The sequence below is a fragment of the Cnephaeus nilssonii genome (assembly GCF_951640355.1).
Source record: "Cnephaeus nilssonii genome assembly, chromosome: 11".
Classification (NCBI taxonomy): Eukaryota; Metazoa; Chordata; class Mammalia; order Chiroptera; family Vespertilionidae; genus Cnephaeus; species Cnephaeus nilssonii.
The window spans coordinates 2,639,110-2,651,518 of NC_137082.1; the positions used below are offsets into that span (position 1 = coordinate 2,639,110).

Genomic DNA, 12,409 nt, shown 5'->3' on the forward strand with positions numbered 1-12,409 from the left:
CCCAAAATTTTGCATAGTAGCAGTTGTGTTCAGAACTAGCCTGTGTTTATGGTTTTACTAGGTCAACACTTCTCACATTTTCTCCACTAAGACTTCTGGTGCTTACTGTTACCCACCCTCTCGATTTCTAATCTTTTTATCCTCACTGAGGACGTTTACTGATTTTGAGAGGAAGGGGGCGGGTACTGTTCAGAAACATGGACCGGTTGTCTCCTACATGCACCCTGACCAGGAATCAAACCCATAGCCCTTGAGTGTACAAGATGAAGCTCCAACCGACTGAGTCACCCAACCAGTGCCTCGCTCACTTTTTAGCCAGAAAACCCGTCGTCCTAGCCTCTAGGCCAGCAGCAGTGTAAGTCATAGTCTTAATGTCCCTACAGAAAACCCTAACAAGCCCATTGGCCTGCCACTCTGCAGGAGGCCGCTGGTCTTGGTGACAGGTGGCCTTTGGGTCCCTGGGCTGGTTGCCCCTTACAACTCTGCTAGGATTCTAGGGTCCCCCTTTCTGTCTCCATCAGTAGCTTTCTTACTCCACATTCCCCTTGAGGGCACATGTAATCTACCTTCTAAAAAGGAATCAAGAGGCCCAGATACTTTAGTTCAATCTAAAACGCAACTGTCAATGGTTTTCAGTTCAAGACTTGAGCAGCAAGGTTGGTCACATATGGTAACTGAATTGACAATATGTAGAATCTCAGCACAGAAAATACTTTAGTCCAACTGTTTCCAACTAATTTCAAATTCATGCCCTGGTTATCTGAATCTAGCATGTGCACCTGGGAGGATTGTTTTCATTGGTCAAGGATGTTAGTTGCCCCCCAAAAATGGAAGTTTGCCAAAAACTTGTCAAATTGTAAGTGACAGCCAGGCCCAGACCTCAGAGGCCTGCTGCTCAGTCCAACTCTGCGCCTGACTGGACCACAGGCAAGTATGGAGGAGACACAGCTAACCAGTGTGTTGCTTCTAAAGTCGCCCAAAACCCCTCAGAGAGGAGGGATGCTTCAAAGTCTGAAACGAGGCCTGTCGGCTGCTCTGTAGCCCAGGGCCCAGCCCTGGAACAGGTTTGAAAGCAGAGAACAGGGATGCTTGGCGGCTTAGAAGCTGTGTAAGGGATGGGCCAAGGAGCCATTTCTGAATCAGGTTCATTTGTGAACTGAGTTTTAGAAACTACTTTGTGTCAGGAAAGCAGAGCCACTCATCCCAAAAGGGTGGCCCACGGTGAACGGGCCTGACATGTTGCCCAGTCCAGCTGAGACGAGCATCAGAGGTCCCCTAAGGCCGACCTGCTCAGGCCTGCCTGGGGCCAGCCTGTCAGGTGTGAGGGGATTCAGGCAGAGTCAACAGGACCACTTACTTTCAAAGCAGAGAAGAAAATTTTAAAGTTTGCGTGTTTATTTTAATTACAATATACATTACTCCAACAGAGCAGCCCCACTGCTACATTCTAATTCTTAGCCATTAAGTCCTACAAAAATAAACCCAAGCTTTTACAGTAACTTAATACGGAACCAAAATCTTTATAGCTGTCTAGGGAATTTAGTTACCAAGGTGCTTATGTTCACCAAGATGCCCTGTCTTCAGGGGGGAGCATGCTTGTACTAAGGTGACCCATTTACTCATGCAACAGTTTACATCCCACCTCCCTCCACCCACCTACAAAACAAACACAACTATTTACAACTCGGAGCTCTATCAGCCGAGCTTGCAAAAAAGATTGGCTCATTTCCAAGTGGATGAGACTCGAACAGTGGCCTGAGTCCAACACTGACTGGCAGGACAGAAAGGATGGGTATGCCACCCCAACCCTGATTCCTATGGAAGCCAGGCTCTGAGCAACAGCTCCCAGCTCATGTTCAGGCCCCTTCTGTGCCTCCAAGTGTGTCAGCCTGCCAGTCCCAACCTTGACACCACCACCCTGGACATCAGGTGGTCTGTCTGCTCACACATGATCTGCAGGACCTCCACTTTCCCTACTGGGGCCCACCTGACCCCACACCCCCTGGGCTGGCCCTGCCTTGCTCCTGAGGCCCACCAGTGGCAGTGGGGGTACCAGGCCAGCAGCACGAGGGCCAGCTAGGTGACAGCTGTGCCTGGCTGCCACACGGTCCACTTTAAAAGTCAAAGTTGTAAAAAAAAAAATTTTTTTTCAAAGTGAGGATCAAGCTTTCGCTCTAGAAAACTTTTTGCAAAACACCAAAACCTTAGGTTAGACTGTGCGTAACTGAAGAGGAAAGACCCAGAGACCTCAAGAGAGGTCACCCTAAACACTCCCCGAACATGAGCAGTTCTAACTCGGATCATGTCCAAGTTCAATGACGTCAAAACAAAAGTAATAAACGGTGACCCAACGTCTGTCTGTCCAGTAAGTGCAGCGTCCTCACTCAGCTTCTTTTCTGCCGCTGCCTCTGCAGGAGCCTGCAGGGGGAACATGACATCATGTGAGTGCGCTCAGCAGGCGTCCCCCCATGGCAGGCCAGGGATTCCCAGACTCCCCCATCACAGCCCACCAGGAAAATTCTTGCTGTATGCATGCCGCAGCAGGCAGCTCCGGGTCCCATTCACCATGACCCACTTACCACCCAGACCCTAGGGGCACACGTCACCCGGGACCTCGTGAAAAAGCCAGGGCCAGGCTGCAGAGACCCTGGCTTGTCACAAGCTCTCCTGGCTGACCCCCCCCCCCCCCCCCCGAGGAACAAGCACCCAGCCTTCCTGCACAGGAACCCACTTTGACCACGCTGGGCCCGGGGCCCCCAAGAGCCCCCTGGAGGTTTGGAGGGCGGCCCCCGGCTCTGCACGCTTCCTGAAGAGGCCCCCTGCGGGGGTACCGTGTCCCCATGCCCTCCCCTTAGAGGACCCGCAGGTCCCCCACGCACCTCCGGCTGCTCTTCACACCCGGCCTGTCCCGGCTCTGTGGGAAGTCGGGTTGCGCCGGGTGGTGCCACTGCCCCTGCCCCCTCGCAGTCCACCTCGGAATCCACGGCCACGAAGAAACCTTCCCGACACCCCGAAGGTCTCCGTGTTGAGCTTCCTCTCCTCAGCCCACGTGGTCCGCCTGGAACTGAACCAGACAAGGACTGTGAAAACTGACTGCAGGGGCAGCCATCCCAGCTTTCTGAGCCTGCGAGGAAGGACAGTCACTGTGTTCCTGGAGCCATTGGAGGGGTGACCCAGCTAGTCCCCCGCAGTTGGATCCCCAACAATGCAGGTGCTCCAGGCCTGTTCCTCACGGAACTAGGCTGCTGGGCACAGGGCTCACGCCTCTGTCCCCCAGACAAGCCCATGGTACTACTGCACTCCAATGGAAGCCTTCCTGCTGCTGGGCTCAGGCCTGCACTCTCTCCAAGAACTGGAGCAGACCATGGGCCCTCCAAACAGGCTTCTACCAGATGAGGAGGGGCTGGGCTAAATAGGCAGGGTCCCCGGGAATGTGCTTGTACTTTATGGGTGCTGGGAACCAGCACAGCACGGCTCCAGAACCCTGTGTTCCCCAAGCATCTCTAGTGAAGATCCGCAACTGTTAACAATCCTCCTCATTTAAAGAAACAGCAGCTGTGTCCCAGCTGCCACTGAGGCCAACCGGCTCTCCTCACATCCTGCCAGCAAACGACTAGCTCCACCTTCAAAGCAGTTCAGAAGCCAAGCCTCTCTCCATCACCAGCCCCAGTTGAGACACCTGAACTATTGGGAAGCGGCCACCTGCAGCCACTCTCACCGAAGACTCACGTGGTAAAAGGTCAGGTGGCTTCAATCCTGGGCTCCCAACCTCTGACAGCTGCCTGCCCTGCCCACTGGAACAGGCTTGAAAACCTGCTCTCTTGGCCGACAGCACTCCTCAGCCCATTTCGAGTCACCGCCCGGTTCTCCTCAATGCATTTTAATCTTATGTGTGTGTATCTTGCCCCTCCTCATCCACTTTCCCTGCGCAGGGCAGTGAGGAGCCCCAGCTTGCTTTCTGCTGCACCCTCCATGCTCAGCAGTGTGCCCGACACTCTGCTTGCCAGTGGATGGATCGGAGTTTCTGCAGCATGCCTGGCTCAGCAGATTTCTCTCCTGGTCTAGCTTGTTCACGGGGCAACACCTAAGTAACCAGCCGTCAGGTGCTGAAAACAAATCACACAAGGGGTCCCAGCCTCAAGCGTCAGGTGAAAGAGCACCCGGAACAGAACACTCCTAACACTCAGGCAAGTTGACTCAGGTAGCAAGAACCTCAGGCCTCCAGGGTCAGCTGGGAATCAGGAAGTAAGTCCATAGTCACTCAGCTAGGGAGTGGGGCCAGCCCAGCCTCAGTGGGCAGGGCAGAGAAGCCAGGAGGGAAGTGAGAGGCACTGAGGGCTCGGGCAGACCCCTCAGTGCCTGTGACTGCCAGGGCCTCCCATGCTGCCACCACGGGGACAGATGCGTCCACTGTGGCAGACATGTGAGTAGGGCCCGAACCTGAGAGCTGAGTGGTCACCAAGAGAGTGCGTCCCAGTCCTGGAAACTGAGGCAGAGTGTGTTTCCCCACCAGCTCACCCGGACCCCCACCCCTCTCACCCCCGCCCTCCGACCTGGTCTTGAGTTCAGAGGAAATGTTGTCAAAGAAGGATTTGGACTTGTCATAGTAGCAGTTGGGCCCCAGGTGGTCCTCCTCAGCAGGAGCCTCGTCACTCTGGGTCACCACTGCTGGGTCCTTCTCTTCCCCCTTCTCAGCTTTGTCATCTGCACAGAGAAGTGGAGCCCACTGAGTTGCTGGAGGCGGGAAAAGCACCTCTGTCTCGGCAGGCCCGCTGTCACTCAGCAGCCAAATGAGTGCTCTGTGCTAAGTGGCTTCTCCCTCCAGCCCATGCCATCCACCCTACAGGGCATAGCTCCCACACTGGCCCCCATCACCCCCGCCCCCGCCCCCCATCTCACGGCTCCAGCTGTCTGACCCACTCTGTGGATACTCCATGGAGAACAAGGGCAATTTCCAAAGGACTCAGACCTTTGAAGTTCAGTTTCTTCTTGAACTCCTTGTCCAGCTCCTCGCGGTTGAACTGGGCGTTTGCACTCTCAAAGTCAAAGTCCCCCTCAAACTTGATTGTGTTCTCCTTGACGTTGGTTGGGCGGCTCTGCCCTCTAGAGCGATTCCTTGTTCGTCTGTTCCCTGTGAGGAGAAACAACAGTCATGGCTGATGAGCCACCAACATGATATTACTGAGTGCGAGATAGATGACAAAGAGAGGAAAAGAGAAGAGAGCACACTGAAGCCACCACCGAGCCCTGGCACCCCTGAAACCGTGCCCAGAGAAGCAGGCGGGGGGGTTAGGGGTGGGGGCAGAGAGCACGCCAAAACGTGGCAGCAGCTGTTACCTGATCTCCTCCTCTGGGGCCTCCTGTTCTCGTCGTTCACCTGCCCTGGCGTTTGCACAGCGGCTGGCTGAACTACATCTAAGGCGCAAAAGGGGATAGTAAGGCAAGCGCCTGCCAGAGCAGAAGCTGGGACGGAAGCAGGTGGCACCACCCCAGGGGACATGCGGCAGGGGCCTGCCCTGCAAATGCACGTGGTGTTTAGGAGGGGTGCAATTCCTTTTACAGAGCCCCCAGGCAGCAGTGTGCACGGTGAGAAGAGGGAGCACACCCCAGGGAGCGAGTGTTTCAGTACCGCTGGCACTCTTGCCGCTTGGTGGGGCTGGGCGCCCGTTGAGCTGCACCCCCACTGTGCCCTTGCTGCCAGGTAACAGCTTTTTGGCGTTCAGGTTATCAAGAGAACCAGTCTGGACAGCCTGCTCCACCATGGGACTCTTGCCAACTGGGATGGATGGAAAACCAGCTCCTGAGTTGGGGAGAGAAGGCAGATTGACAACAGAGAAAAGGAGAAAGCTCCCCGGTCCCCGCAGACACTTCTGTTCAAGCAGGAGGAGAGGCAACCACCCAGAAGGGGTCTACCCGACCCAGTCCAAGCCCCTTCAGCAGGCCGCACCTCTGCGGCTAGCCCCAGCAGCAAGGCCAGCTCAGCCTGGAAGCTGAGCCCCAGGCTCTGTGAGGAAACCCCACGAGGGAAAACACCTGGCCACAAGGAGCACCTCCCAGGTGGTTTAGAAATGGCTTTCAAAAAACCACACAAGCTCTGCCCCCAAGGGGGCTTTGTGGTCCCGAGATGCCGTATGAGGGTTTGTTCCACACTGAGCAAGAACCATCCCAGTCTGGGACTGTCCAGAAAATGCAGTGGCCAGCCATTGGAGTTAAGGTCTTAGGATACTGTTGTTTTTGCATAAGGCGTAACAAAGCGGAAAAGACGAGCAGCGCTGACTACAGAGGAGTGCGGCCTGCGGTGCTCTCGAGGGTCCAGGCTTGTCCTGAAGAACGACGGCTTCCAGGCTGCCCTGGGCAGTGGAGCTGCACTCCCAGCCCTGAGCACAGGACACATGCTCAGACCGAGCCTCACAAGAGGGTCCTCCAAAGAAAGAGGACAGAGGGATGTGCCTTACTCATCAGCTGTCCACTCCCCTCTCACCCGGTCCTGGGTCTGTGGGTGGAAGTGCACCAAGGTCTGAGACAGAAAAGACCAGCCCTAACCTCGGGGTCCTTAGTTCGAGAGGGGTGGCCCAGGACAAGTGAAGATCACAAATTTTTTCCCCAATGGGACAAAAACCAGAGAAATTACTGTGACAAATTCCTTGTCACCCAATCAAAGTACTCCTACGGCTGACTGGAACAGCCTTGTCACAGGCAACTGCAGTGTCCCTACAATGGGCACTGCCCCAGAGCACTTCCTCTGGCTTGTCACCTCCCCAGCACAGCCTTCCCTGAGCCGCACAGCCCAACTGAGTCCTCACACTCTAACGCACAGGCAAGAACCTTGGGCCTCTTTGCTTTCTCTGACACCGGTGGAGCAGTTAAACCATCTTGCCTAGGCGCAGTTTTCAGGGTCCTAAGAACAGAGTGTCTGCGTAACATTTAAGGAGGGAGAAAGCATCACTCCTTGGTACCACAAGTGCACTGGCGCCCGTGCAGGGCACATGCAAAACACAGGCTGACAGGCACTATCTTGGACCGAGTGAGTCTCTGCACGGTGTGGGTAGAGCTCTGCCTCCAGTCATGCATGTCAACTCCAGACCCCCAGCAAAACGCAAAGAACCAATGCCAGGCAAGGCCAGACCCCCCCACCCCCCACCACCACCACCACCAGCATTAACAGGCCAGTCATCAGCCCACACTGGTCACCTGTCAAGAGCTCGGGTTGGTCACCCAACTTTAAAGTGGCTTCATCATACTCAGCCATGTGAGGCCCAATTTTGATGAGTGAGGAGTGTTTCCCAGGTCCCAGAGCTGCATGCAGCTGCTCAGCAGGCTCCCCTGCAGTCTTTCCCGGCAATCCAGACCACGGAGGACCGGCCGAAAGCCAGGGGAACAGCCCTCTGAGCAGAGGGCAGTGCCCACACATGGCAGTGACAGCACAGCAAGCGAAGGGCTCCCTGGTTCTTTCTAGCCCTTCTTTAAAACCAGAGTTTGTAAGTCAGGACCATGTGCTGAACCAGAAACGCAGTTTAACTGATCCACAGGCTCAGCCAATCCTGTCACAGCCACTGTCCCTCTGGGCTATCTATGGTTTACCCCCCTGCTCTCAGGATGGAAAGACAGCGTGCAGTTCTCTCAAACTGCCGTTACCCTTGGAAGTGAGCTGGTGTGGCTCTGAGGACATGTCAGGCTCTGACACGGGCTGTGGAGATGGAGAGGAGCTAGGGCTGGAGGCTGCGGCTGAGGCTGGAGGGCTTACCAGCTTCTCTAAAAGAAGAGAAAGGAGAGAAGAGCAAAAAGAAAGGGCACAGATAAGTAATGAGACACTTGTCTTGCATTTAGCAGGCTTGGAAAGAGCCAAGCATCTCTCCTAGGACACTTTGCTCACACAAACCTGTTCTAGAAACACAAGCAGCTGGGCCGAGAGGGCACTGCCACACTAGGAGCAGCAGCCAAGACAACAGGACTCAGAAGCAAGGGACCCACACAACCGTTGAGAGCCTGATCACACCCTATCGTTAGAGCAGGAGCGAGGTGGGTGAGGCTGCCAACCCAATGGCCTGACTGCTCAGAAGAGCTTCGGCCAGGCCCAGGCAGATCCTCACTACGTGTTAGGATAGTCTTATTCCAGGGTTATTCAACTGGGGAAAACAATTTCTGAGCGAGGCTTCGACAGGAGGATGAAGACGAAGTAACCTGGCAGTGCTGTATTTAAGTTTCACATTTGCAGGCTTACAAATGTGCAAGGAGTCAGACGCACTGTGATTACACCTGGAAGTTATCAGGTCTTTGAAGCAATGTACCACGGCCTCCCCCAGACCTGGGCTGACACCAAATGAACATGGATTTGGTTCACCTGTTCCAGGACCCAGACTGCTGCCTCTCCTACTCTCAGTGAGTAGTCACTGAACGTCCTAGCACTCGAAGGGCACAGTGTCCCCATCAGGAGCTGAAGCCTGCTTCCTGGAGGCCACAGCATGGCAGGTTAGCAGAAAGAAAGGTTACTCACCTAGACCCAAGGAAGCTGCATACTGCTGACTGAGCAGGGAGCTGGCGGCCAGCTGGCTGTAGGGCGGCATCCCTCTGAAGGGGCTGTAAGGCACGTGCGGCTGGAAGGAGGAGCCCGAGCCCAGGGAAGACTGAGCAAGGGGACACACAAGTGAGAGCAGCACCAGGCCCCCGTCACCCGGCCTGTTCAGACAGGGACAGACACCCCAGTCTGCCAGCCCGCTTCCTGGAAGCTTGGGTGACCCTAAGGGGGGTAAGCTCCCAGGATGGTCTAAGGGAGCTTACAGCTGCCTTCTCCACATTTTATCCCCAGCCCCACCTACCCAGGTAATTCTCACTCAAATTTCTCCTAACTCAATTAAGCCCTCTAATGGCTCCCCACTGCCTGCATCAGGTAGTCTAGGCTCTGCAAGAGAGAAGACACACCATCCTTGGCTTGGCCCTGCCCCCAATGGGAAGGAGGCCAAGAGTCCCCATTCTCTCAGGCCCACTTAGGGGTTTCTCCCTGCAGTTGGTGCTCCAAAGGAGCTGGTGAATACTTAATTTACAAGTCAGGAGAAAACATTAACCTGGGCTCCCTGGTAAACCTGGGCAAAACACACCATAACACAGCACTGCAATTTAACATCTGGGCAGAGTTAACAGAACAAGTCCTGCTGTCCCAGCTAGCATCTTATGCCATGCATACCATACCGCTGGGGATTTAGACTGACCACCGATTCCTTGGGCGCACTCACCCGCCCCCCTGACACTGACTGACACACTGAAACACACACACACACACAGCATTGTCTCACTCCACACACAATACTGATGCTGCAGGAGTTAAATTAAGGCTTTCCACAGCAACACCAACAGCCTGGACAAAAACTAAACAACTCTTCATTAAAAGGCCATTCCTCGAGTTGAGCGCTCTGGCCAAACAGTCGACACCAAGTTCCACTTGGCCTCCAGCGCCCCTCAGAGACTGTGTCCCACAGGCACAGAGCCCGCACTCACTTGGACGATGGCAGGGTCCTGAGGGAGAGAGTGCTGAGCTTTCGGAGGCTCACACACTGTGATGTCTTTGATGTCGCTTCCCCGGAAAATGATGTACTCATAAATTTCCTCTCTGGGAGGGGCAGGCCTGTCTGTGGGCCGGTCTTCAGTACCGAAGGACCTCACTTAGGAGCAGAGGAGAAAACACGTTAGTTGTCCTAGCCAAGTACATTCAACCAACCCTTTAAGGCTACAGCCCCTTCCTCGGGTGCCACCCATAGCCCAGCACCGGTTTCCACACTTCAACTACTCCCCCCTCCAATTGTCAATGGGTAAGACCCCAGTTGGCAAAGCTCCAAAAAGTTCTAGGTCACAAAAATCACAAGGAACGACTCCCGGGCCTGGCAGCCTCACGAAGCTCAATATGCTCACAGGAGAACAAGGTGCTTTGCAGAACCCCCTCACACCTCACTTGACAGATTCAAAGCCCAACAGCTGCTTTTTTATAGGAACCTGCGGACACATTAGCCCTGGGCAGTCCCCCCTTTTCTGGGAGAGAAGTGAATACATGGACAGTATCGTTTCCGCCCTCCTACCCACACCAGCCTGGGCGGAGCCTTTACAGAGGGGATCCAGAACTTGACTCACCCCACCAGCTCCTGTGTCTATGGAGGGACTTCTCTACCCCAATGGGCTGGAGCCCAACCAGGTCTCCTTAGATCTCTGGGCGCCCTCTATCTAACCTGAGCACACACAACTCCTGCTGCGGACCAGGGGCTGCTTTGGTCTGTTTCTCCAACTGGAACGTCATGTAAATGTAGCAAAGTGCCCGGAGTACAAGGGAGAGAGTACAGGGAGCGCATACCTCCTGACCCTGAACTATCTTCCTGAGCAGCGCAGTCTGCGCCAGGACTGGAGCACTAGGCTTTACAAGGAGTGAGCCCTGAGGCCTGGGCTCCCTCTGACATCGGAGGGAGCTCTGCCCGCTTCAAGGCCTCTGGTGGTATCTCTGGCCTACCCAGGTCCAAACCAACAGGGATTCTGTAGACCTGGCTGCACTCGGCACTTCTCTGGAAGAGGCATAGAAAGGACACTCGCCATCTTTCTCGGAGGATGTAGACAAAGAAACTTTGAGGCCACCTCCTGCCTCAGCAAGCTCAGAAAAGAGCCACAATCCAACCACCTTCCTTCCACGAAGCGTCCCAGAAGGCTCAGTGTGGTTCCCAGTGCTTACAGGGAGCGATCTGTCACTAAAGGGTAAACCCACAGACAATGTCTGGGGTAGGGTCAGCAAGCACTTTAAAAGGGGGCACCTAGCTGCCAAGGCTCCTGTGCTGACGTGAGGTTCCGATAAGACGCGGTATTTGTTCAGGCTCAAGGCCACGGCTGCTTAATACTTTCCAGAAGGGCTTGCAGGAGCCGGGTTTTCTCCCCTTCTGGGGAGGCCGGGGCCGAGGGAGGGGCCTCCGGCCCTCGCCCCACCCCCACCGGGACCGGGTGGTCGGCGCCAGCTGCCCCTCAGTCAGGTGGGGAAAAAGCAGCCCAGCTACGACCCCCACCTGCAGAGGAGGGCGGCGTGGAGGAGGGGGCGGCACCGCGGGAGCGGGACCCGCCCCACCGCCCCACTCCAACAGGCTGGGCGGGCCGGCGGCACACAATAACGCCGGGGCGGGGGAGACCTTTGTGCCGGCCGAGCCCTGGGCTCCGAGTGGAGGCCCGGGGGAGGGAAACAACACCCGGGGGCGGGGGGCGGAACGAAAAGGGGCGAAGGGAGGGGGGTGCCAGGAGGGTGAGGGCCTGCGGGGGAGGGGATGGGCAGGGGGTGTGCCCTGCGGGCGCGAGGGGGAGGGGTAGCCGGGGGGGGGGAAGGGCGGCCGGGGAGAAGATGGCCGAGGGTGGGGGCCTGCAAGGGAGACGGCCTGCGGGGGGAAGGGTTCAGAGGCGTGAAGGCCCAGAGAGGTGATGCGGCCGGGATCCTGCGGGGACCCCGGGGGTGGGGGTGGGGCCGGGCTGTTGGCGGGCGGGGTCGGGCGGTTGGGGCGCCCGCGGGCCGCTACCTTTGGCGAGCGCCACGGTGGAGTTGTCCGTGTCTATGGTGTAGAGGATGCCCTCGTAACGGATCTGCGCCTTGGAGATGAGGCTGATCTTGCTGCCCAGGTACGGGGTGCCCGACGAACCACTCATGGCGACGGCCGCCCGGCCGGGCCTGGCCCGCTCGCCTCCGCGCGGTCGCCTCGTCGTCCGCTCTGCCTCCGTGCCTCCTCACCGCCGACCGAGGGGCCCGTGTGGGGACAAGCTAGCGAGCAGTCGCGCGCGACCGGGGTCTCCGAGGGGAGCGCGGGGGAGGAGGGGCCGCAGCAGCCACATCCGGGGCCTCGCCACGCCCCGCCCGCACGCTCGCCGCCCATTGGCTCAGCGCGCTGGCCTCCCTTTAAATATGGCCGCGCCGCCTGCCTGGGGGCGGGCCCTCGCTCCTCGCCTGCGCAGTCGGCCGCGCCAGTTCCAGCTGGTTTTCTCCCTCTCCCCGCCCTTCTCGGTCGGCTCCCGGCGGGCCCCGCGCGGGGGCGGAGTGGGGGCCGCAGCGCGAGACGCGGCGGGAGGGTCTGGAGGAGGGGTGGGACTGGGGGTGCGGAACGCGCGTGCGCGGGGCGGGGTTGCGGGCTGGGGTGCGCGGCAGCGTGACGCCGGGGCCCCCGTCCTAGGCGGGTGAAGCCGGGGTGGAGGTGGGTAGTCTCTGCGCGGCGGGGTGACGCCGGGGCCCCCGTCCTAGGCGGGTGAAGCCGGGGTGGAGGTGGGTAGTCTGCGCGGCGGGGTGACGCCGGGGCCCCCGTCCTAGGCGGGTGAAGCCGGGGTGGAGGTGGGTAGTCCCTGCGCGGTGGGGTGACGCCGGGGCCCCTGTCCTGGGGGCGGGGGTGAAGCCGGGGTAGGGGTGGTCCCT

The 12,409-nt window shown here is 57.5% G+C and overlaps 1 protein-coding gene across 4 annotated transcripts; it reads right to left on the minus strand.

The window, feature by feature from the left end:
- Positions 1–1,377: 1,377 nt before the first annotated feature.
- On the minus strand, positions 1,378–11,849 carry LSM14B (LSM family member 14B). Of its 4 annotated transcripts, XM_079785167.1 has the most exons (10): positions 11,529–11,848; positions 9,493–9,656; positions 8,495–8,624; positions 7,636–7,752; positions 5,630–5,800; positions 5,338–5,415; positions 4,970–5,131; positions 4,554–4,704; positions 2,880–3,064; positions 1,378–2,418 (listed from the first exon to the last, which is right to left on the minus strand). In XM_079785167.1, exons 1-9 carry the CDS (start codon positions 11,653–11,655, stop codon positions 2,893–2,895), a joined length of 1,272 nt encoding a protein of 423 aa, XP_079641293.1. In that variant the 5' UTR covers positions 11,656–11,848; the 3' UTR covers positions 1,378–2,418; positions 2,880–2,892. The 4 variants fall into 4 exon arrangements, with proteins under 4 accessions (XP_079641293.1, XP_079641295.1, XP_079641294.1 ...); XM_079785169.1 differs by lacking the exon at positions 7,636–7,752 and having other exon boundaries at positions 11,529–11,849; XM_079785168.1 differs by lacking the exon at positions 5,338–5,415 and having other exon boundaries at positions 11,529–11,847.
- Positions 11,850–12,409: the final 560 nt, after the last annotated feature.

Coding starts and splice junctions, on each gene's coding strand:
- LSM14B (XM_079785167.1), bottom strand. CDS start 11,655: ATGAGTGGTTCGTCGGGCACCCCGTACCTGGGCAGCAAGATCAGCCTC. Junction 8,625..9,492: donor AGGACCCTGCCATCGTCCAA/GTGAGTGCGGGC, acceptor CCCCTTGCTCAG/TCTTCCCTGGGCTCGGGCTC. Junction 3,065..4,553: donor TCCTCTGAACTCAAGACCAG/GTCGGAGGGCGG, acceptor TGTCTGGTTCAG/TTCCAGGCGGACCACGTGGG.